Here is a 25,887-nt window from a genome sequence, read left to right on the forward strand (position 1 = left end):
TACGATAACAGAGGAGCCAGCAACAGCCAGCCAGGACATTTACAATGTGAGCCAGTTTGGTCACAAAAGATAACCAAGCATCTTATGGTGTTCATTATTATTATTATTATTATTATTATCGTTGTACACACTTAAGGATGTGAGACCCTGATGTCACCCAACTGTTGTAGTCTTTTTGTCTGTAATGCGTCCTCCTGAAATGTATTTTTTCAAGATTCCTCACGATTAATTAACGAAAAATTACATTCCCGTGTTCGCAGAAACAATGAAACACACCTGAAACCTAACCTTTTCTAAAAAGCCTACATATCCAAAGGCTTGTAATTGTGATATGGGTGGGTCTGTAAAGGAAATACGTATCACAGAGGATTCCATTCATTCTCTGCAAGCAGGAAGAACAGTGTAAATAGGTGACAGCAAGACTATCTTTCTACCAGAAAAATATGATTTTTAAAAGTTAAAATGAAGCTCAAAGTGTTTGCACAACACAAAAATGTACAAGTTTGCTAAATACATAATTGCTTTTGGTGTAGCCCCCATCTGCAATCCAGGACTTGTACAGACTTGACCTGGCAGATGCTGCCTGGTGAAATCTAGAGCTTCCACCAAGATGAATTGATAGGGATGTTGGTGGAGGTGGAGTCTTTGTGTTGTTGGCACCGGAGACAGCAGAGCAGGTATATTAGCTGAGTAATGATAAGACAGGTGAAATAATGCTAGAGCTTCCATAAGAGGGCAAACATTCAGACTACAAGATGTCGCAGACTGTCAAAAAGTTTTCAGTTACCTACGATGCCATAAATGACAGCAACACCTTTACCAACGGCGATATAAACTGCTGCAAAATGCTCTGTGATCACACATGTACTGACACAGCACTAATGTGCATTAGTGTGTCAAAGACTATGTTGCTGGGTCTGTGTGTTACTTCCAACCATTATCACTGAAGAGCTAGTGTACATTGCTTGGCAGAAGAAGTATGATTTGCAGTCGAATGATTGGATTTTTTTGCTACTGCGTGCTTAATTGCGAAAGATTACCAGATGTATGTAGTAACCATTTTATGAAAGTCCCCTGCAAACCACGACCTCTTGGAGCTTTCAGCTTAATTGCCCTGTTCTAATCAGGTTCCTTTTATTGTGCTGTGTTACATTCAAGTCGAGTCAAGTCACTTTTATTTATATAGCACATTTAAATACAACAGGCGTCGACCCAAAGCGCTTTACATTAGAAGAAGTCAGGTTTGGGCGGGACAGTTGATGAAAGGGGCCCAAGGATACACAGGTCTTAACTAAAACAATGCATAAAATAAGTAGAAAGAAAACCAGCAACCACTCAACTAAAAAAACAGCAACCACTCAACTAGCTTTCGCTTTATTTCAGTTTATTAACAAATTAGTTTTGGCAATGTGATCAAATCTGTCAGAGACCAAGACCAATAAAGCTCCAATAATTGTTCTAATTACGAATGTGTGTGGTAATAACTTACTTGTTTTCTTAAATTACACAGATGTAGTTCTGTTGAAAACTGAAGAAGGGCAGCCCTGTAAGTAACAGTTGAGACTTGGGCCTGTGTAATTGTGCATGACTGTGTAGAAAACAATGAACCTCATTCACCAACCATTCTTATGAAGGAATTCACTCACTCACTTTTTAAAGAACAGAATCTACGCAAACCCAAGAGCACTATACACATTTTCATAATTTCAGCAGGTATAACATTTAATACAACTATATATTTGATAATTTATTATACTTTTAAATAAAATCATTATTATTATTGTTTTAATAAAATACAGTTGACTCATTTACATACTGTAGCATTAAGATCCTTTGAAATAAATAAACATAACAAACAACACTTTTTTTTGCACCAAATTCGAAAAAGTGTTAGTAATTGTGTTTATTTTATTTTGAAAAAACTGACTGTACTGTTTTGTAAAATGGTGGAATTTCTGTTACACAAAAATATCCAAAAAGTAAACAAGTTTTCACTATAACAATATAAATAATATATTATTATGCAAATGCAGAAATATAGAAATTATGCAAATACAAAAAACACTTAGTTTACACAAACAAATATGTACTCACATATGCTTAAGAGTGCTCTTGAGTAATCTTGTCTAAGTAAAAGATATTAGTGTCTCTGTGAGGTGGGTTTTGGCTAGACATATTTTAATGGTTGGTGAAAGAAGCCCATTGAGATTATGATGTTGGATTTCAAGGTGGGGGTGTACACTGTTAACATGTCAATCTAGAAATCCTACCAAAATCAATCATAAATCAATCTATAATATAATAATCTATAATATAAAAATGTAATGCTCAGTAAATCTATTCTTCCATGCCATGCTTATGTTTTCAAACATCCATACCCTTTTAAACATAATGCCACTTGTTTTTATTCAGACTGCCATGTAATTGCCCCTGGGACTCATGTTTATCCATTCACATTTCAGTTTCCCCCAACGTAAGTTTAATTTGTATGTGGTGGTGGAAGACAAGGGGTTGGAGGGGTGCTTTAGTTTAATTCTTTTACACATCTGCCAATGACACCGGGCAAGTTACTTTGTTTTCTTTGAGCAGGATTTTCCCAGCCTCTATTAAAGTGTTGCATGGATATGTTCAGTACTTCTTGGAGGCTAAATTGAGCAGGTCAATGAAAATCCCAAACAAAGCAGCAACAGAATTACGCTACATGCCAAAGCCGGACTTGACCATTCCAGGTCTCATGGTGAGAATGTTATTTTGGTTTTGCCATTACACCTCATAAATGGACATGCTATGTTCCATGCTATGTTCTATGCTTTGCAGTTAGCCAATTCCACCTGTTGTTTTCATTCAGACCCCACAACATGGCATGACTGACAAAAAGATGAAACTCTTCACCTCTGGGAATGTTTCATTCAGTATGCAAACAGAGAGAATGGGCTACTATTTGGGTAATAATTCAACAGAGTGTGTGTGTGTGTGTGTGTGTGTGTGTGTGTGTGTCCATCTGTGACATCAATCATAGCCATTTAGGTTAAGTAGGTGCATGCACATCCCACCTCACTAGGACCAGGTGCAGGACACAATAATTGTAACAGTGATAAAAGAAAGTATGTCCGCACACTGGAGACGGTTTTGGAGTCTCCAGTGTGAGGACATCTACTTTCTTTTATCAATCATGGCCATGCCTTTCTGTAAATTCACTGCTCCTGTTTCCTTCACAGGAGAAAACATTAAGATTATTTTAGAGGTTCAGAACAGCTCGTCTCGTACCCTCAAAACCAAGTACAGTCTCAACGAGAAGCTCACCTACCATGCAATGGGCAGAAGGGATGTAGGCTTCCATGTAATACAGAAAGAAGAAGGAGAGCCCATTCCGCCTTCCACAAAACAAACCCTCACCAAAGTCCTCACCATCCCACCAAGCGCCAACGTATCCATCTTTAACTGTAAGGTCCTGAAAGTTGAGCACCACCTCAAGGTGAGTACCATATACACGCTAAAACATCAACAATCATATCAAGTCAAGGTGAAATATCTGTCCTTGCAGCAATTGGTGAATGCCAGTTTATGGGAGATGCCACATCATGTATATTTCCGCGATCTGTGTCTTACAGGTCTATCTTGACGTACCATATGCCACTGACCCAGAGATTGTGGTTCCAATTGTCATTCTGCCGATTCTCCCAACCAGGGACCTGTCAGCTCCTCCACAGCCCAATACTGGGTTTGAGGGTTATTCCAACCCTGGCCAAGCAGGATGGGGCAACACTCCCTACACTGCTCCTCCACCTGCTTATGAGTCCTATGGGGCTTATCCCCCATATCCCCCATATCCGAACTGACTGAAGATGACACTTGGCATTGTGAATGTGTCCATAATTAGTTACCCTATGTATTTTCTTCCATTTCATGGATTGATGAAGGTTGTACATTTTCACACGACTAACTAAAGCTATATACCACTCCTGATAGTTGTCTTTATCGAAGTCTATGGGGTGTCTCTGTCCATTTCTTTTACTGTCTATGATTTAAAGTGGTTGTTGATAGGCACAAAAGAGAAAAGGGGCCTAGAAGTTGAGCAGTTGGCATTGGAACAGTAAATGATGACCAACTTAACTTCTCTGAGCATGTAGCATGTCGGTTTGCCCTTTACAACATTAAGAAGATCTCATCTTATCTGACACAAGACTCAAACACAACTTCTTGTAAAGGCCATGGTTATCTCCAAACTAAACTACTGTAATTCTGTTAGCTGGCCTGACCTGCTTGTGTTGTGATATTATTACAGATAGATTATTCAGAATAGTGCAGCAAGCTTGGTCTTTAATCAGCCAAAGAGGACACATGTAAATCCTCTTTTAGTTTCTCTTCATTGGCTTCCTACAGTGGCCAGAATTAAATTGAAATCTCTCACCTTGGCTTGTAGAACACCTACTGGATCTGCTCCCTTCTATTTCAATAGGCTATATGCGCAAAATGCCAAGCTTGTTTATTTTAACCTGCCGCTATTGTTAATGTAATAGTGCCTATATCATGAGCATAGGTTTAGGGGGGACGCTAGATACTATCAATATTTTGAGATGACAAAATTGTCCCCAATATTTTAGCAAACTTGTGCTATTTGGGCAGGATGACAGTACAAGAAACACTGTCATTTAATTGGCTGAAACCAACGGGGGGTTATCTGACACGCACAAGGTGGCTCTGACAAGGTGGCTCTTATCAAGGTTGTCTACCAATACACAACTCAAAATAGGCCAATGTAAAACATTTGAATATTCCCTTTGACCTTCAGCATGTACATTTTTGCACCTTTTTGTGCTTTGTGGATCAGCTACAGTATGCCACCAAAGAAGAATAGGGACATACAAAGCGTTTTCATTATGCAGAGTCTCAGTAGGCACAATAACTAACTGGCAACTAGGCCTACAAGGTAGCATAAAATGACCAGGCTTTAAAATGTGGATTCTACCGTGAAAAATAGCATTAACTTTTGATAGTATATGTTACGGATATTGTCACAGCTAAACCTAGCTTCTGCAATCTTTCAACCAAGGTAGGAGTCATGTTTATTAAGGGTGTGTGCAGCAGTCGCATAGCACAAAATAATAGAAGTCATGTCACTGATTTCTAACTAAGCTACCTTAAGTCAGAATCATGCACTCATAATAAATAATGGATCAGAGACATGTTCTTCTTCTGTTTATATAGGCTAATGCATTTGTAACCTTCATCAAAAAGTCCTATAGGATTCCAATCAGATTTTGGAACCAAAATCTTGTAGGCTTCCTATATAGGATTCGGATTGCATGGTGGAGGGGACATGCATGCCATATGATTGTCCAAAACAAACAAACAAACAAACAAACAAACAAAAAATCGAAATCTGATTGGAGTCCTGTAGAATTGTCAATCCCAGAGCCATATATATATATCTATATGGCTCTGGTCAATCCTATGATCCTATTGGTTCCAAAATCTGTTTGGAATTTGGAATCCTATAGGACTTTTAGAGAAGGGCATGCACTGCACATGCAAAGAAATGTACATTCACATTTACATTTGCATTTACATTAACATTTAAATTTGTTTGCAGACGGCAAAGTCTCGTCGTCACAAGACCAATGGCGTTGGTTCACATTCACACCCAGCAAATATGGGTGTGTCTCTCTGGTTGTAACACAGCTATGAGCTTAAGTTTAGAAGTCCGTCACTGTGAACATTACAGGTGAACTTACCTCCGCACCGTGAATAGCCATACAAGAACAATATGTCGCAAACTATTAAGAAGATTTCAGTTACCTACGATGCCGTGAATCCCAGCAACACTTTCACCAACGGAGATTTAATACACGGACGAGTTACCGTTGAAGTAGCAAAGGACACGAAAATAGACAGCCTTCTCATTAAATTTAAAGCCAAAGCGTTCGTACGTTGGACCGAGCATCACGGGACCGGGCATCACGGGACCGGGCATCACGGGAAAGGAACAGTCACATACTGGGACAAGGAGAAGTACTTCACGTCCGAGCAATATTTCATAAAGGAAGTCAAAGGCAACGGCAAGTTATATGAATGTCATAGTGAACCACTGCGCTAACCTACAGGTCTAGGTAATACTGTGTCGTGGTCGTAACCTAACCTGTGCTTAATGCTTGTTTTAGATGACTTTGCCCCAGGTCTGTTGAAAAATGCATCTGGACAGCCCTGTAAGTTATTTGCACATCTGAATCTCATTACAATGCTCAAACACTCAAACATTTTAATTTCATAGTAGGCTACTTGACCATTTCTTGCTAAGGAACCTAATGATCCAACTAATGTGACTGAATTGTGAAAAGGTGGACTGTGGAGTGGAGTAGGCCTACCTTAACATTAATTCATCACTGACGTGTCCGGTAGCTTTTGTTCCACCCTACACAACATTTTGAAGTAATATTGTCCTTTAATGTCCACATACATATTTTAATTTAGACTTGGTGATCCTCTTTACAATAATTGGTCTCACTTTCCAAGGTTGCAAAATGGTAGGCTATGTCATCATTACTAACTTTATAAATTGCAATACACTGTCAGTATACCTGTCTGTGAGAGTGGGCCTTTCTTCAAAAAGAAAATTACCCTAAACAAATGGTTGTTCTGAAAAGAATGACTGGAATTTAGCACAAAAGAAATGCAGTAGAACCTGAAACAGACTGAAACAGCTTTCCATTATTCTGTATGGGACAGGCTGGAATTTCAAAAGCTACCAGAAACATTTATTTGAAGTAGGCCTAGTTGTTACTAAATTGTTATTGGAAGAAGGGATCACTTTCACACTTTTCATTAAACTTTTCTACAGATTGTGACGTTGTTGCCCCTGGAACTCATGTGTACCCATTCGCTTTTCAGGTCCCACAGCAGTGAGTCCTAATATTGTAGCAGACACCTAATTTTATAGTAGACATGAGGTTACAAAGTGACCTGAGGCCATTTTTTTTTTTTTTTTTTATCTTCCCCTTTTTCCCAGGACTCTCCCAGCATCCTTTAAAGGTGAATGGGGATATGTTGGTTACTTCTTGGTGACAAAACTGAGCAGGTCAATGCGACTCTCAAGCAAAGACAAAGTGGAGATCCACTATATTCCAAAGCCAGTCATTACAGATCCAGCTCTTATGGTGAGCCCATTGTGATTTATTCATTAATATAGCACTTCAAGCAACACACCCGCATGGACGCATGCCTTCTCTTCACCAGTATGTGCTCACTTGATAGCCTATCAGTTGTCTTATTGTAAGCACATTGGTTATCTGTTTCTTTCTTTACCACTTGGGCATATAAAGTTGCTCTGAATTGATTGACCAAGGTCTGTTTTCTGGTCAACCAATTTTGTGTGCCTTATGTTACAACACATCGTTCTGTTCATTCAGATACCCCAGGATGGTACAAAAGACAAGCGGATGAAACTGTTTACCTCTGGAAATGTGTCATTCAGTATCCACACAGACAGAATGGGCTACTCTTTGGGTAAGATTTCAAAACATTGAGACATTTCAGCCCTCTAATATCTCTCTCTCTCTCTCTCTCTCTGTGAATATCACCCTTGGGCAGAGGCTCTAGATAGACATGGTTTCAAGTGCTGGCTATGATATGTGGAAGGTTTGGACACATACAGAAAACTTTGTGAAAATGGTCAGTTATTGTGTATATGTGTTATCCTTCCATATTAAATACTGTAATTCCCTGTGACTCTGTTGTTCTTACAGGAGAAGGAATTAAGGTTGTGGCCGAAGTTCAGAACAGCTCCTCGCGGGACCTCAAACCAAAGTACTGCCTTTACTCTAAGCACAGTTTCTTTGCACGGGGCAAAAGGAGGTTGAGCACTCATGATATAGTGAAAGTGGAAGGAGAGCCCATTGCGCAATCCACACATCAAACCATAACCAAAATCCTCACCATCCCACCAAGTCTCACCATGTCCATCCTTGACTGTAGGATCCTGAAGGTTGAATACAGACTCAAGGTAAGAATCATGGCTGTGTTGAATAGACTTGGAGAGAGTGATGAAGTGCCCTCCCAATTGTGACACATTACAGATGGCCACACTTGATGTTTTTCATGTGGATTGGTTGATATTGCCAACATGGAAACTGCCAACACATGGGGATATCCATAGACAACATACTTTTATGTCCACTAATGTGGCACCTGATTGGCTTGTTTGTGAAAATAAATGGCCATGTGGATGACAACAGATGGAAATGTGAAACATGATTGGCATTGATATGGTTTGGGACACAAATAATATGTGCTTTCTAAACAATGTTAGATAGTCTTTTATTGTTCTATAAAGGACAATAAAACGTCAATACATTCCATAAAAAAGACAGCGGCATTTGATGTTCACATCACAGTCTTATACATATAACATATCACACATCACACATAACATATAATAACATATATATAACATATAACATGTAGCATTTAATATGACACCAACCATACACCCCCTACCCTCTAGTCCCCCTCCCTCCTCAACACAGTGCAAGCAAAAGTGGACAACATAAACACAAAAGTATGGGGATGGGTTATTGTCACCGGAGTTTGACACTGGGAAGCTGTATTATCTTGGATGCTAGGTGTGAGATTTTACTGAGTTTGTTCTTGCTGGTGACATTTAGTATGGTGAAGAAACAGGGGGAACAGTAGAGTAGAAGGGGTTGGATGATGCTTTTGTAGCAGAAGGAGGTGGGGGGCAACAGACAGTGATCTTAGTTTGCATATGACATACAGTCCCTGTTGTGCACGTTTCTGTGTGATGGTGACATGTTCATTGAAGTTAAGCTTATTGTCAATGGTGAGGCCAAGATATTTGAAAGTGCTGACCTGTTCAACTGGTTGACCATGGAGGGTGATGTGAGTGAGTCCAGAGGCTGTTTTTGATGTGTGAATGACCAGTTCTTTTGTTTTGTCAATGTTGAGTTGTTATCAGAGTACAACAGTGCAAAATCTGTGATGGACTGGTGTTGAGCTGTGATGGAACTGTTGTCTCTAAGTAGTCCTTGGCTGTGTCATCTGCATATTTGTAGTAAGTGGTGTTGGGTAATGAACTCTGGCAGCCATTTGTGTAGAGTGTGTACAGGAAGGGACTGAGTACGCAACCTTGGGGGGCTCCAGTGTTGGTGATGGTGGTAGATGATGATGTTGTCCCTATTTTCACTGTCTGGCCTGTTGCTGAGGAAGTTGTAGATCCAGTGGATGAGGAGAGGGGTGACATTCAGCTGCTCATCAGTGTTTCTTGATGAGTTGATGAATGTTGCCATGCACATTGAAGAAACACTATACAACGATGATAAACACACTGTGAAGTGGTTTGTCCAACCTTGATCATGCACTTAATATTCTTAATTCCGTGACCACAAGTAACTGGCATCTTTATGCAATGACTAAATACTAGGGTGAACATTCGTCGCGACAGTCCAGATTTTGAGACCTCTGTCTGGAACTGGTATGAGTGTTGTCCTTTTTGGGAATGTTTCTGCCATTTTCACAAATGCTCCACAGGAAACAATGCTTATAGGTAGTGATGATGAAAAAATGACACGCAAGCTTTGCGGTCAGTCACACATACTATAGGCTACACATGTCTCTGCATTTGAACGTATTGGTGAACAAGGCCACTGGCCATTTGCAGACATGCAAAAACATTTGGGGTGTCATCATTTCGGCCCAATTGACCTCACTTTTAGCCACAAGTATCCTTTTCACAGTCTGGTCGGTGGTCACCCTACTTTAGCCTCCCTTTCCCCTTACGTAAACTAAAATTTTGACTATCACAACTGTCGATGTGTTTCTGCACAGAAGCGGAAAAACATAGGTTGCCTTTCTAATCGCTAGCTGGGTCGCTGTTCCAACTGCGTCTGAGATGCACAATTTTGCAAAAGTGGTTGATAAACCTGCAAGCCAGTTCACCAGTTCATGGTTCAGTAATAACCAAATGCCATAGTTTTGAATATTGTCAAAAAGAAGCTCTCATTCGGAGTTTTTTTCAAAGTGGCATGCTTGTAATTCATGTGTGCCGGTGTTTTTCAGGTCTACCTTGATGTTCCATATGCCTCTGACCCCGAGATCACATTTCCTATTGTCATTATTCCGCCGGCGCCAGCCAAGGGAGACTTTGCTCCACCAGCTCCATCTACTGGGTTTGGGGGTTATTGGAACCCTGGCCAAGAAGGGTGGAACAGCGCCCCATACACTGCTCCTCCTGGTCCCTCTGCTGCTTTTGCTCCTTTTGCTCCTGCTGCTCCTTCTGCTCCCTCTGCTCCTGCCGCTGCTCCTCCTCCATCCTATGAGTCCTATGCACTGTATCCTCCATTACCTAATTAGTATGATAAACCTTGAGTGATCAACTAGTGATGAATAATATGTTTCAGTAGTTGATAAAAGAGGAAGGGATACGAAGAGGATTTTTTTTCCCACACCTGAAGGAAATGAACGAAAGACTGCGAACAAGGTTGCAAAAGATGGACTGTATATTATGTTTTCTACCATGACTCTTAGGATGATCTTATCAGGGGCACATAGAGAAGTTAGTGCAATATCATTAGCGTTTGTCAATATATCTTAGCCAATATGTCTTACTCAAAAATATGACGTCTTCATTTTTTCAGTGTGAAGATTGATTGATATTTTTACATTAAAACTTTATTTAAATGTATTTTGTATATAGACTTTTCCTTAACATAACAATCCTGTTATTTGCAAGGTATCTATTTATCATCCTTGTTATTTTTTCACACAGCTTCGTTTAATTCACAACAATGAATTAATCCTCCACAAAACAATACTGTTACCCCTTGAGGGAGAATTGTTTATTTTGTAATTACTGTAAAGGGTGCCACCTACTGGCTAACTTGAACTCTGACATTTGGCTCTATTACTGTAATGACCAAACTTCCACCTACTGTAACTGTTTGATGAGATGTTGCTAAGGTTATAGCATGCTCATTGGGCCCCAGAACAAAACTGATATCCACTCTTTATGGAGACCTAAAGACCTTTAAGGCTTCAAAGAGAAGAGAAGCATGACTCGCCATTTTTCATATCAGCTGCAAACATACACTCGGGCCAAAGCAGACAAAAGCCTATTATTTCCACACACAAGTAAGCTGTTACTGTAAGTTCACATAACTGTAACACCATAGCATATTGATAATCATGGTGTAACATATTTGACAGCACATCCTTTATAAACAATTATGAACACGAATGAAAACAAATGCCAACTGCCATTGCCTATTGTCAGCATTTGCATGAAATTAGGCTACTATCATAAAAAGTGAATTCCAAAGGTAAATATAAGGTCAGGATATTTCATGTTGTGTTATATAACATGTTATTACAATTGCCTTATCTTTTCTTTATCACAATGGTGACTGGCAAACACTGTTCTGCAAAGACCATTATGTGTGATTGCCAGTGGAACTTATGCCTCTGGCCAAACCACAGCTGTGGGTACCAAATCCACTCCCACCCTATGTATTTTCTTCCATTTCATGGATTGATGAAGGTTGTACATTTTCACACGACTAACTAAAGCTATATACCACTCCTGATAGTTGTCTTTATCTTTATTAAGTCTATGGGGTGTCTCTGTCCATTTATTTTACTGTCTATGATTTTAAGTGGTTGTTGATAGGCACAAAGAGAAAAGGGGCCTAGAAGTTGAGCAGTTGCCATTGGAACAGTAAATGATGACCAACTTAACTTCTCTGAGCATGTAGCATGTCGGTTTGCCCTTTACAACATTAAGAAGATCCCATCTTATCTGACACAAGACTCAAACACAACTTCTTGTAAAGGCCATGGTTATCTCCAAACTAAACTACTGTAATTCTGTTAGCTGGCCTGACCTGCGTGTGTTGTGATATTATTACAGATCGATTATTCAGAATAATGCAGCAAGCTTGGTCTTTAATCAGCCAAAGAGGACACATGTAATTCCTCTTTTAGTTTCTCTTCATTGGCTTTCTACAGTGGCCAGAATTAAATTGAAATCTCTCACCTTGGCTTGTAGAACACTTACTGGATCTGCTCCCTACTATTTCAATAGGCTATATGCACGAAATGCCCAGCTTGTTTATTTTAACCTGCCACTATTGTTAATGTAATAGTGCCTATAGGTTTAGGGGGGGTGGGGGGGGGGGGGGGGGGGGGGACGCTAGATACTATCAATATTTTGAGATGACAAAATTGTCCCCAATATTTTAGCAAACTTGTGCTATTTGGGCAGGATGACAGTACAAGAAACACTGTCTTTTAATTGGCTGAAACCAACGGGGGGTTATCTGACACGCACAAGAGTGTCAAGGTGGCTCTGACAGACAAGCAAGTGGGTGTGTCGGGTAGGCTGAGTTATCAAGGTTGTCTATCAATACACAACTCAAAAAAGGCCAGTCTAAAACATTTTAATATTCCCTTCGTCCTTCAGTATGTACATTTTTGCACCTTTTTGTGCTTTGTGGATCAGCTATGCCACCAAAGAAGAATAGGGACATACAAAGCGTTTTCATTATGCAGAGTCTCAGTATAGGCACAATATCTAACCGGCAACTAGGCCTACAAGGTAGCATAAAATTACCAGGCTTTAAAATGTGGATTCTACTGCGAAAAATAGCATTAACTTTTGATAGTATACAGTATTTTACGGATATTGTCACAGCTAAACCTAGCTTCTGTAATCTTTCAACCAAGGTAGGAGTCATGTTTATTAAGGGTGTGTGCAGCAGTCGCATAGCACAAAATAATAGAAGTCATGTCACTGATTTCTAACTAAGCTACCTTAAGTCAGAATCATGCACTCATAATAATGGATCAGAGACATTTTCTTCTTTCTATATTCTGTTTATATAGGCTAATGCATTTGTAAACCTTCATCAAAAAGATCAGATTTTGGAACCAAAATCTTGTAGGCTTCCTATATAGGATTGCATGGTGGAGGGGACATGCATGCCATATGATTGTCCAAAACAAACAAACAAACAAACAAACAAACAAAAAATCGAAATCTGATTGGAGTCCTGTAGGATTGTCAATCCCAGAGCCATACAGTATCTATATGGCTCTGGTCAATCCTAGGGTCCTATTGGTTCCAAAATCTGTTTGGAATTTGGAATCCTATAGGACTTTTAAGTAGGGTTCCGCTTTAACCCTCTCTGGTTCAGACCAAAGCCATCGATATCTCAAAGTTGCGACAGCCGTTGACTTCCATGTTAAAGCCAGATTAGAGCGGTCACGTGGTTAGTGGGTAGACTCAGTAGTTCCCTCGGTCCCTGGTTTACTACGGGATTGACAGCAGCGATCGCATTAATATTTACGGTAAATACTCGATGAAAATTACTATAAACTGCATTTCCACATACATATATATTACTCAATGAAAATGCATTATTATGCACACGACTATAAGTCATGTAGAAAAGTCTTATTATATTCATTCATTCTGAATGGAATAGTTCCCGGATGTGCCGCCATTGTTTGTACACGGGAGTCAATGGTAGTGTCGCAACTTTGAGATATCGATGGCTTTGGTTCAGACCAAAGATTCCAGACGAGACGAGCCGCAACGTTCTAAAACCTTGCGACTGCGACTCAACGTGTTTAATGCAGTGCGACGGCTTGCGACTGCTTGCAACTACGTGCAACTTCTGCAACTCAGTCTCGTCGCGTCGGGAATCTTTGGTGTGAATTGGGCTTCAGAAGGGCATGCACTGCACATGCAAAGACATTTACATTTACATGTGCATTTACATTGACATTTAAATTTGTTTGCAGACGGCAAAGTCTCGTCGTCACAAGACCTATATGGCGTAGGTTCACACCCAGCAAATATGGGTGTGTCTCTCTGGTTGAAACACAGCTATGAGCTTAAAACTCAGAGTTTAGAAGTCCGTGACTGTGAACATTACAGGTGAACTCACCTCCGCACCGTGAATAGCCATACAAAAACAATATGTCGCAAACTATTAAGAAGATTTCAGTTACCTACGATGCCGTGAATCCCAGCAACACTTTCACCAACGGAGATTTAATACACGGACGAGTTACCGTTGAAATAGCAAAGGACACGAAAATAGACAGCCTTCTCATTAAATTTAAAGCCAAAGCGTTCGTACGTTGGACGGAGCGTCACGGGAAAAGAACAGTCACATACTGGGACAAGGAGAAGTACTTCACGTCCGAGCAATATTTCATAAAGGAAGTCAAAGGCAACGGCAAGTTATATGAATGTCATAGTGAACCACTGCGCTAACCTACAGGTCTAGGTAATACTGTGTCGTGGTCGTAACCTAACCTGTGCTTAATGCTTGTTTTAGATGACTTTGCCCCAGGTCTGTTGAAAAATGCATCTGGACAGCCCTGTAAGTTATTTGCACATCTGAATCTCATTACAATGCTCAAACACTCAAACATTTCAATTTCATAGTAGGCTACTTGACCATTTCTTGCTAAGGAACCTAATGATCCAACTAATGTGACTGAATTGTGAAAATGTGGACTGTGGAGTAGGCCTACCTTGACATTAATTCATCACTGATGTGTCCGGTAGCTTTTGATCCACCCTACACAACATTTGGGAGTAATATTGTCCTATATTGTCCACATACATACTTTAATTACAGTGCATGAAAATGCACTGTACTGTTCTTCCTAGGTTTCTTATTATTCCAACTTCTTCTAACGCTCGCTATTCAGCTTGAACCGTTTAACGTAGAAACTTGATTCAAACTTTGCTACGTAGGTCTTACTAAGGAGACCTGTGCAATGTATTTTTCAACTTTGTAACTTTTATACTTTTTAAACTATAAATTAAAAACTATTAAAAATTTCCCCATAGACTTAACATTGCTCATTATGACATCACGGCAGCAATTAGAATGTTACGCCAGGTGGCCAGTCCAGGTGCAGCAGCTCTCTCTCTCTCTCAGGCATTAAACAAACACTGGCTCTCTTGAGACTACATTTTCTGTTCCCCTGTATCAACTGTATCAACATAAGTCTTCCTAATTCCATCCAACTTTCTATCCATTCATCATCTTCAAACCATTTACTCATCCACCCATTCTAAACAGTCTGCCTATCAACATCAATTAGACGCTCTACATTCAACTTTTAAACAATCTACTGTGTCTCAGGCTGGCTCTCTTAAGACTAGCCAGTTAATTGATTACACCTGTATCTGTATCCACTACTCTCAGTAGAGAGCTGTGTCTCTCCATTCTACAAGAATATAAGGCACATTCCATCCAACATTCTATCCATTCATCTTCTTCAGACCATTCACTCATCCACCCATTAAACTGTCTATCAACATCCATTAAACAATCTGTCTATCAACATCCATTAAACTCTCTGTCTATCAACATTAATTAGACTATCTACATTCAACTTTTAAATTATTTACTCTGTCTCAGGCTTTAAGAGTACACTGGCTCTCTTAAGACTAGCCAGTTAAATTGATTACACCTGTGTCAACTACTCTCAGAGAGCTGTATCAGTGTCTCTCTTAACAAGAATATAAGGCACATTCCATCCAACCTTCTATCCATTCATCTTCTTCAGACCATTCACTCATCCACCCATTAAACTGTCAATCAATATCTATTAAACAATCTGCCTATCAACATCCATTAAACATTCTGTCTATCAACATTAATTAGACTATATACAACTTTTAAAGTATTTACTGTGGGTCCCTCTCAAGCAGCGTTTATATGTCCTGTTTCACTACTTCCTCTGTCCACAACTGTTTCAAAATAAAGGTCCTCACTGCAATAATACACTATTAAATCATTTAACCACTGAAACTACTCAACTATTGAACTGTTCAACCATTCTAACTGTCAGTTATCATCCACTATGCCTCCAGTCAACTTCATGAAACCTCCATGTACCTAGCAACCAACATAGCAACTATTAAAATTAAGTGTTTATGACCGTTTCCATAATAACCAACATGATTATACTGCAGTAACTTCTTGTTTCCTGATAGTGGCCACCATGGATACCCTAGCAACAAATGTTTCAAAATAAAAATCCTCACTAGCAAGTTAGCTAGTTAGCATGGTTAGCATTGTTAGCATAGTTAGCATTTTTAGCATAACTGCAAAAAATCATCAACTAAGTTAGCTAATCAACCTGGTTAGCATTGTTAGCAAATTTAGCATTTTTAGCATAGTTAGCATTACTGCTAGAAATCATCGGTTAAGTTAGCTAATCAACCTGGTTAGCATTGTTAGTAATGTTAGCATTGCTAGCATAATAAGCATTTTTAGCGTAACTGCTAGAAATCATTAGCTAAGTTAGCTAATCAACATTTTAACATGAATAGAAATCATTAGTTAAGTTAGAACTGGAACGTTGCATCTTTAAACTGTCTACCTTCACACTATCAACTCTGTAAACTATGCAACCACCATGTTTACCCTAGCTACACCTTAGTAACCATATCTACATTATCTATCTATTTTTGCATTTTCATGCACTGGTAATTCCTTGGAATTGCATTTCTAGTTTAGACTTGGTGATCCTCTTTACAATAATTGGTCTCGTTTTCCAAGGTTGCAGAATAGTGGGCTATGTCATCATTTACTAACTTTATAAATTGCAATACACTGTCAGTATCTGTCTGTGAGAGTAGGCCTTTCTTCAAAAATAAAATTACCCTAAACAAATGGTTGCTCTGAAAAGGATAACTTAATTTAGCACAAAAGAAATGCAGTAGAACCTGAAACAGACTGAAACAGCTTTCCATTATTCTGTATGGGACAGTAGGCTGGAATTTCAAAAGCTACCAGAAACATTTATTTGAAGTTGGCCTAGTTGTTACTAAATTGTTATTGGAAGAAGGGATCAATTTCACCCATTTCATATGGGATGATTTGAAGTGCCTTTTCACTTGAAACAGGACATTGTAATACCACATTTTAAACTTTGCTAATTTAGATAGTGACCTGGAGTATCAAACTATCCTGCTCTCTACCACTGCACTGTAACCCCCCACCCCCCCTTTTTTTTTTTTTTTTTTTAAACTTTTCTCCAGATTGTGACGTTGTTGCCCCTGGAACTCATGTGTACCCATTCGCATTTCAGGTCCCACAGCAGTGAGTCCTAATATTGTAGCAGACACCTAATTTTATAATAGACATGAGGTTACAAAGTGACCTGAGGCCATTTTTTATTTATCGTCCCCTTTTTCCCAGGACTCTCCCAGCATCCTTTAAAGGTGCATGGGGATATGTTGGTTACTTCTTGGAGACAAAACTGAGCAGGTCAATGCGACTCTCAAGCAAAGACAAAGTGGAGATCCACTATATTCCAAAGCCAGTCATTACAGATCCAGCTCTTATGGTGAGCCCATTGTGATTTATTCATTAATATAGCACTTCAAGCAACACACCCGCATGGACGCATGCCTTCTCTTCACCAGTATGTGCTCACTTGATAGCCTATCAGTTGTCTTATTGTAAGCACATTGTCTTCCCTCTTGCTTTATCAAAATCTCAACTGAAGCTTAAAGTTTCCTCAGACAATAATGTGCTTTATGTGAAGTCAAATTCAGTTTGTGCATTATTACATGATAACTATTCTCTAAATACTCTAGCCTAATTGTGGATGATTAAGCTATATGCTGAAATATGTTTCTGGAGTGTTAAAGAGTAAAAGAAAAAATAACAACAAGAACCGTACCGAACCGAAAACCGTGACCCTAAACCGTGATACGAACCGAACCGTGGATTTTGTGAACCGTGCCACACCTACACATTGGTTATCTGTTTCTTTCTTTACCACTTGGACATATAAAGTTGCTCTGAATTGACTGACCAAGGTCTGTTTTCTGGTGAACCAATTTTGTGTGCCTTATGTTACAACACATCGTTCTGTTCATTTAGGCACCCCAGGATGGTACAAAAGACAAGCGGATGAAACTGTTTACCTCTGGAAATGTGTCATTCAGTATCCACACAGACAGAATGGGCTACTCTTTGGGTAAGATTTCAAAACATAGAGACATTTCAGCCCTCTAATATCACTCTATCTCTCTCTCTCTCTCTCTCTCTCTCTATCTCTCTCTCTCTCTCTCTGTGAATATCACCCTTGGGCAGAGGCTCTAGATAGACGTGGTTTCAAGTGCTGGCTATGATATGTGGAAGGTTTGGACGCACACAGAAAACTTTGTGAAAATGGTCAGTTATTGTGTATATGTGTTATCCTTCCATATGAAATACTGTAATTCCCCATGACTCTGTTGTTCTTACAGGAGAAGGAATTAAGGTTGTGGCCGAAGTTCAGAACAGCTCCTCGCGGGACCTCAAACCAAAGTACTGCCTTTACTCTAAGCACAGTTTCTTTGCACGGGGCAAAAGGAGGTTGAGCACTCACGAGCTAGTGAAAGTGGAAGGAGAGCCCATTGCGCAGTCTACACATCAAACCATAACCAAAATCCTCACCATCCCACCAAGTCTCACCATGTCCATCCTTGACTGTAGGATCCTGAAGGTTGAATACAGACTCAAGGTAAGAATCATGGCTGTATTGAATAGACTTGGAGAGAGTGATGAAGTGCCCTCCCAATTGTGACACATTACAGATGGCCACACTTGATGTTGTTCATGTGGATTGGTTGATATTGCCAACTTGGAAACTGCCAACACAACACATGGGGATATCCATAGACAACATACTTTTGTGTTCACTAATGTGGCACCTGATTGGCTTGTTTGTGAAAACAAATGGCCATGTGGATGACAACTGATGGAAATGTGAAACATGATTGGCATTGATATGGTTTGGGACACAAATAATATGTGCTTTCTAAACAATGTTAGATAGTCTTTTATTGTCCCATAAAGGACAATAAAACGTCAATACATTCCATAAAAAAGACAGCGGCATTTGATGTTCACATCACAGTCTCATACATATAACATATCCCACATCACACGTAACATATAATATATAACATATATATAACATATAACATGTAGCACACCCCCTCCCCTCTAGTCCCCCTCCCTCCTCAACACAGTGCAAGCAAAAGTGGACAGTGCAGACAACATAAACACAAAATAATGGGGATGGATTATTGTCACCGGAGTTTGACACTGGGAAGCTGTATTATCTTGGATACTAGGTGTGAGATTTTACTGAGTTTGTTCTTGCTGGTGACATTTAGTATGGTGAAGAAACAGGGGGAACAGTAGAGTAGAAGGGGTTGGATGATGCTTTTGTAGCAGAAGGAGGTGGGGGGCAACAGACAGTGATCTTAGTTTGCGTATGACATACAGTCCCTGTTGTGCACGTTTCTGTGTGATGGTGACATGTTCATTGAAGTTAAGCTTATTGTCAATGGTGAGGCCAAGATATTTGAAAGTGCTGACCTATTCAACTGGTTGACCATGGATGATGATGTGAGTGAGTCCAGGGGCTGTTTTTGATGTGCGAATGACCAGTTCTTTTGTTTTGTCAATGTTGAGTTGTTATCAGAGCACCACAGTGCAAAATCTGTGATGTACTGGTGTTGAGCTGTGATGGAACTGTTGTCTGTAAGTAGTCCTACTATGGCTGTGTCATCTGCATATTTGTAGTAAGTGGTGTTGGGTAATGAACTATGGCAGCCATTTGTGTAGAGTGTGTACAGGAAGGGACTGAGTACGCAACCTTGGGGGGCTCCAGTGTTGGTGATGATGGTAGATGATGATGTTGTCCCTATTTTCACTGTCTGTGGCCTGTTGCTGAGGAAGTTGTAGATCCAGTGGATGAAGAGAGGGGTGACATTCAGGTGCTCATCAGTGTTTCTTGATGAGTTGATGAATGTTGCCATGCACATTGAAGAAACACTATACAACGATGATAAACACACTGTGAAGTGGTTTGTCCAACCTTGATCATTCACTTAATATTCTTAAATCTGTGACCGCAAGTAACTGGCATCTTTATGCAATGACTAAATACTAGGGTGAACATTCGTCACGACAGTCCAGATTTTGAGACCACCGTCTGGACCTGGGTATGAGTGTTGTCCTTTTTGGGAATGTTTCTGCCTTTTTCACAAATGCTCCACAGGAAACAATGCTTATAGGTAGTGATGATGAAAAAATGACACGCAAGCTCTGTGGTCAGTCACACATACACATGTCTCTGCATTTGAACGTATTGGTGAACAAGGCCACTGGCCATTTGCAGACATGCAAAAACATTTGGGGTGTCATCATTTCGGCCCAATTGACCTCACTTTTAGCCACAAGTATCCTTTTCACAGTCTGGTCGGTGGTCACCCTACTTTAGCCTCCCTTTCCCCTTTTACGTAAACACAAATTTTGACTATCACAACTGTCAATGTGTTTCTGCACAGAAGCGGAAAAACATAGGTTGCCACTAGCTGGGTCACGGTTTCAACTGCGTCTGAGATGCACAATTTTGCAAAAGTGGTTGATAAACCTGCAAGCCAGTTCACCAGTTCATGGTTCAGCAATAACCAAATGCCATAGTTTTGAATATTGTCAAAAAGAAGCTCTCATTCGGAGGTTTTTTCAAAGTGGCATGCTTGTAATTCATGTGTGCCGGTGTTTTCCAGGTCTACCTTGATGTTCCATATGCCTCTGACCCCGAGATCAAATTTCCTATTGTCATTCTTCCGCTGGCGCCAGCCAAGGGAGACTTTGCTCCACCAGCTCCATCTACTGGGTTTGGGGGTTATTGGAACCCTGGCCAAGAAGGGTGGAACAGCGCCCCATACACTGCTCCTCCTGGTCCTCCTGGTCCTTCTGATCCTTTTGCTCCTTTTGCTCCTCCTACTTCTGCTCCTGCTGCTCCTCCTGCTCCTTCTGCTCCCTCTGCTCCTGCTGCTGCTCCTCCTCCATCCTATGAGTCCTATGCACTGTATCCTCCATTACCTAATTATTATGATAAACCTTGAGTGATCAAATAGTGATGAATAATATGTTTCAGTAGTTGATAAAAGAGGAGGGGATACGAAGAGGATTTTTTCCCCACACCTGAACGAAATGAGTGAAAGACTGCAAACAAGGTTGCAAAAGATGGACTGTATATGTTTTCTACCATGACTCTTAGGATGATCTTATCAGGGGCACTTAGAGAAGTTAGTGCAATATCATTTACATTAGCGTTTGTCAATATATCTTAGCCAATATGTCTTAGCCAATATGTCTTAGACAAAAATATGATGTCTTCATTTTTCCAGATTGAAGATTGATTGATATTTTTACATTAAAACTTTATTTAAATGTATTTTGTGTATAGACTTTTCCTTAACATAACAATCCTGTTATTTGCAAGGTATCTATTCATCATCCGTGTTATTTTTTCACACAGCTTCGTTTAATTCACAACAATGAATTAATCCCCCACAAAACAATACTGTTACCCCTTGAGGGAGAATTGTTTATTTTGTAATTACTTTGTAAAGGATGCCACCTACTGGCTAACTTGAACTCTGACATTTGGCTCTATTACTGTAATGACCAAACTTCCACCTACTGTAACTGTTTGATGAGATGTTGCAGGTTATAGCATGCTCATTGGGCCCCAGAACAAAACCGATATCCACTCTTTATGGAGACCTAAAGACCTTTAAGGCTTCAAAGAGAAGAGAAGCATGACTCGCCATTTTTCATATCAGCTGCAAACATACACTCGGGCCAAAGCAGACAAAAGCCTATTATTTCCACACACAAGTAAGCTGTTAAGTTCACATAACTGTAACACCATAGCATATTGATAATCATGGTGTAACATATTTGACAGCACATCCTTTATAAACAATTATGAACACAAATGAAAACAAATGCCAACTGCCATTGCCTATCGTCAGCACTTGCATGAAATCACTATCATAAAAAGTGAATTCCAAAGGTAAATATAAGGTCAGGCTATTTCATGTTGTGTTATATAACATGTTATTACAATATCCTTATATCTTTTCTTTGTCACAATGGTGACTGGCAAACACTGCACTGATTTAGATAGTCACCACACTAAGATTACACATTTCAATAGACCATTATGTGTGATTGCCAGTGGAACTTACGCCTCTGGCCAAACCACAGCTGTGGGTACCAAATCCACTCTCACACATCCTATTTTACTTAAATATTGTATCATGATATAATGCAGTAGTATTGACAAAGTCTCTATGATGGTTCATACCAGTTGGGAACAGCTGCCCTAAATGTTTATATCTCTGTCAGTTGCCATGAATGGATGGTTTAAGTATCATATTATGTAAACACAGTCCGAGGTGATCACCAAATTGCTCTTACTGTTTTGTAAGAGTTAAGACATACAAGTTACACATTGTCACAGTATTTAAAGCAAGACAATGTAAGAGATGATTGACTGGAATGTCAAACAAATTATGTTAATTCCAGCATGTGTATTGAAATCAAGCTGACAGTTTTCTCCAGTAATGTGTGAATTTTGTGTTAGTCACATACTTCCAGTGCTGGCAGAATACATGTTTGGACTAACAAGCTACAACAACAGTAAGTGATAAATTGATAACAGTGGATGTAAAGATATTAAATAAGGGATGGGAACTTCGATCTTGTTTGGACCCTTCTGATCAAAGCTGGCCTGCTTCAAAATCAGACGCTCTTTGGACGTTCTTCAGGTCCACATTATTACGTATTAAGTAAGTATATACTTTTGTTATACTTTAGAAAGATTTTTTGGTGTCACAGACACTAGTAACGCCCATTACGAAGTAATAAAAATACTTTTCTTAAAGGGAAGCAAGTCAGTGGGTCACAGTGATTCTCAGAATCAATTATTAGAAAGGTCCTGCACACTTGCTGTGGAAACGACTAATCCCATAAATCTCAGATTTCATCGAGATTTGTTAATGGCTTTAACAGCTCTCTCCAGTGCTGTGTAGCATCCCATAAAAATCATAAATGACATAGATCATGGTGAAAGGTTTACAATACATAAAATAATCCTAATGGTTTTGGCACATAAATGCCTTCACATAAACTGAACCAGAAGAAGAGAAATGAGAACCGTATGCATAGTAACAGTCCTGTCAATCATAGACACCTCCCCCACACACAATGTTTTTTATGGACTTCTGCATGACTTCTCAAGAGAAGCTAATAATAATAATGATAATGAAGAAGAAATAAAATATGCATTTGCTGTTGTATTATGAATTAATTTGGGTATTTGGTATTTATAACTGTTTTGAAGTGATCTTGATAGTCTACTCTTCTATCAAATGTTAACTAATCAGATTGTAATCATATTGTATTCGCATGTTAATTCTAGTTTGTGGGTTAAGTAACAATTACATTTTCTGTAATTTACAGTAAGTTTGGCCAAGAGTCTGTTTACCCATAGCAACTGCAAAAATGCCTGTAGAGGTCACTTGAACATCCCAACCCTCACATATTCCCACAAGTTTCCAAAAACAATGACAGTCAGGGGACAATGTTAGTGTACTGCGATCAGTTGGCCAATAAACACCACTTGGAGAACGTGCATCCGTGCCTTTCCTTCAGAAAGAAAGCAAGCCATATGGCTCTGCTCGTCAGCACTGGTGCACGCACATTCTCCATTGCAGCCCATGCAAATCTGGAGTCACAATAGAACACCCAGTGTCCCTTTCCACTCCCGTGCCGGGGAGGCTGTTTTTGGAAAGGAGGGCTGGAGGAGTGGTTTAGAGAGAGAGAGAGAGAGAGAGAGAGAGAGAGAGAGAGAGAGAGAGAGAGAGAGATCTCCTACCCCAACCGCCAGCGAGTACCCATGACAACAGTTTGAGCCTGCTGGCAACTCCCTGTCTTCGCTGGTTGGGGTTGCCATGGAGACTCCCCGTGGGACTCCCCCAGATCAACGGGAGGGGCGTCCAGTTGACTAACCCTCTCCCAGTTGGGGAGCTGCGGGGAAAATGTACTGCAGCAGATCTGAGAGACCAAAAAACCCCCTCGCTTAGGACCAGAGGCCCTGGACTCTGAATAACCACGAAAGAGAGAGAGAGAGAAACAGAGAGAGAGAGAGAGAGAGAGAGAGAGAGAGAGAGAGAGAGGGAGAGAGGGAGAGAGGGAGAAGGGGGCTAAAAAACAAGCCAACAGAAAACACATGCACCACTCCATGGCTATCAAAATGAATCCTGTTTGCTTGGTTATTCATACCGGCGCGTTCGTGAAAGTGTGGCATGCATGCCGCTCTGGCTTTGGGATGAATGCCCTACCACGGAGCCTGAAGGCAATGCTGCTCCCTGTGCCAAACATTTTCATTTCTGGGAGCCTGCGTTTTTGCAAGAAAGCCTCCAAAAGAGCACTGGTTTGTGGTGTGTTTTCATTGAGGCAGGAAAAGACATTGCTTAAGTGACACAATATGTGACAAAAAAAAGGCTCAAGTCCTGCTTCAATGCTCACCCCCCCAAAAAACAGCTTTTGTAGGCCCTCGCATTTCTACAGATCATTGAAGGTATCAAATTTCTGTGTGAAGACCAGCATGTGGCTGCAAGGGAAGAAATAACAAAGGACAACTGTTCACAACCCCACCAAAAAGCAATGTTATGTGCCTATGTTGACTCAACATATTTGCTATTACCTGCCAATGGTGACCATATTAACAGTCCTAATATCCACGCCCCCTGACTCTACTCCTCAATATGAACACTACAAGGGTGGATACTACAAAGCTGGTTACCAAGGTGACTATGAGGAATCTAATGCAACTACTACAGATGAAACCACAAATAACACATGGTAGTGTGTTATTATTATTATTATCATTATTATGACACTGCCATCAGGGATATGGAGAGTAAGTGTCCCTTGAGAAAGGCCAGGTGGAAAAGTCCTTTCAGTGGCTATGCCCTAAACTGAACGGAGCGCTTCCTGTCAAAGGAAATATTTATGCCATTGTAGACAAGTGAAGGCCGACATTTGCTAGAGTTTTGTTGCGCGTGATGAAAGGATAAGCAGTCTACGATAAGCACTTGCGATAGATACACACCTTGTGCGTACTGTGAATGGATGAGCCATTATGGGCCAGATACTCTCGAAATGAGTAATGTGGCCCCACTTAACACAGACACTCTTCACAAGCACACATAACGTAAGGAGTTCTCTGAGGGCTCTCCATAACGTAATCCCCCATTTGAGAGCATTTCATTGACATGCTGCATACTCAGTTTTTTACTCCGCTTATCAGCAGGCAGATGGTCTTGCTGTGGAGCTTGAGGTGCCTTTAAAATGGCACCAATCTGTCTGTCCGTGAGCCGAAACCCAGAGGGAAGTGTATTGGCCCTGTAATTGCAGCAAGCTGTGTCCCCCCTCTTCAAGATGCAACAATTACGAGTCTTTGATTTTCATTGAGAACCTTGAGTGGTTTTGCGTTGAGACTAGGATCACCCATTTCAACAAAACGTGAGGGAAAACCTTTTTTTATGGAGAATTTATTTTGGAAAAGCATAAGAAGGTCTCACAGAAAAAAAAAAACATTTTTCCCACTTTAATGGCTTCAAAGTTATCTAGGTTTAGTGTTTTAATAAAACGTTTTTTTTCTTTTCTGATAATATAAAAAAGTGACACAAGGCCTTGTTTGTTGTCTTACGAAAGGCATTTTGACGAATTCCACATTAATGCAACTAAGGATAACAGATTTCATTGCTAATTGAAACGTGCGTTACTATCCTAACAATTATGACTAGTTAACAATTACTACTGAAATCTAAGTATGACATGTACAGTACCTGTAATGATAACCTTTGGATAACAAACTTCAGAAGTTTTTTTTGTTTTCTCTGATGTCACATTAGAACAAAACAAAAACAACTGTAAATAAGAGATAAAAAAAAAAACAAAGAAATATGAATAAAAAGGC

The 25,887-nt window shown here is 40.0% G+C and overlaps 3 protein-coding genes across 4 annotated transcripts; all 3 read left to right on the forward strand.

Moving 5' to 3' along the window:
* The first annotated feature begins 755 nt into the window (after positions 1–755).
* LOC134089707 (arrestin domain-containing protein 3-like) lies at positions 756–3,964 on the forward strand. The gene is made up of 7 exons (XM_062544152.1): positions 756–864; positions 1,511–1,546; positions 2,413–2,473; positions 2,590–2,737; positions 2,849–2,945; positions 3,219–3,475; positions 3,612–3,964. Exons 1-7 carry the CDS (start codon positions 756–758, stop codon positions 3,837–3,839), a joined length of 936 nt encoding a protein of 311 aa, XP_062400136.1. The 3' UTR covers positions 3,840–3,964.
* A 1,753-nt stretch (positions 3,965–5,717) lies between these two features.
* Positions 5,718–11,589, forward strand: LOC134088996 (arrestin domain-containing protein 3-like). Of its 2 annotated transcripts, none has more exons than XM_062543244.1 (7): positions 5,718–6,059; positions 6,162–6,206; positions 6,839–6,899; positions 7,007–7,154; positions 7,407–7,503; positions 7,743–7,999; positions 10,072–11,589. In XM_062543244.1, the coding sequence occupies exons 1-7, from the start codon at positions 5,768–5,770 to the stop codon at positions 10,363–10,365; spliced, it is 1,194 nt and encodes a 397-aa protein (XP_062399228.1). In that variant the 5' UTR covers positions 5,718–5,767; the 3' UTR covers positions 10,366–11,589. The 2 variants fall into 2 exon arrangements, with proteins under 2 accessions (XP_062399228.1, XP_062399229.1); XM_062543245.1 differs by having other exon boundaries at positions 5,718–6,053.
* Positions 11,590–13,610: 2,021 nt separating this feature from the next.
* On the forward strand, positions 13,611–21,845 carry LOC134088997 (arrestin domain-containing protein 3-like). The gene is made up of 7 exons (XM_062543246.1): positions 13,611–14,252; positions 14,355–14,399; positions 17,081–17,141; positions 17,241–17,388; positions 17,931–18,027; positions 18,299–18,555; positions 20,615–21,845. Exons 1-7 carry the CDS (start codon positions 13,991–13,993, stop codon positions 20,954–20,956), a joined length of 1,212 nt encoding a protein of 403 aa, XP_062399230.1. The 5' UTR covers positions 13,611–13,990; the 3' UTR covers positions 20,957–21,845.
* The last annotated feature ends 4,042 nt before the right edge of the window (positions 21,846–25,887 follow it).

The sequence above is a fragment of the Sardina pilchardus genome, chromosome 8, assembly GCF_963854185.1.
Source record: "Sardina pilchardus chromosome 8, fSarPil1.1, whole genome shotgun sequence".
NCBI lineage: Eukaryota > Metazoa > Chordata > Actinopteri > Clupeiformes > Clupeidae > Sardina > Sardina pilchardus.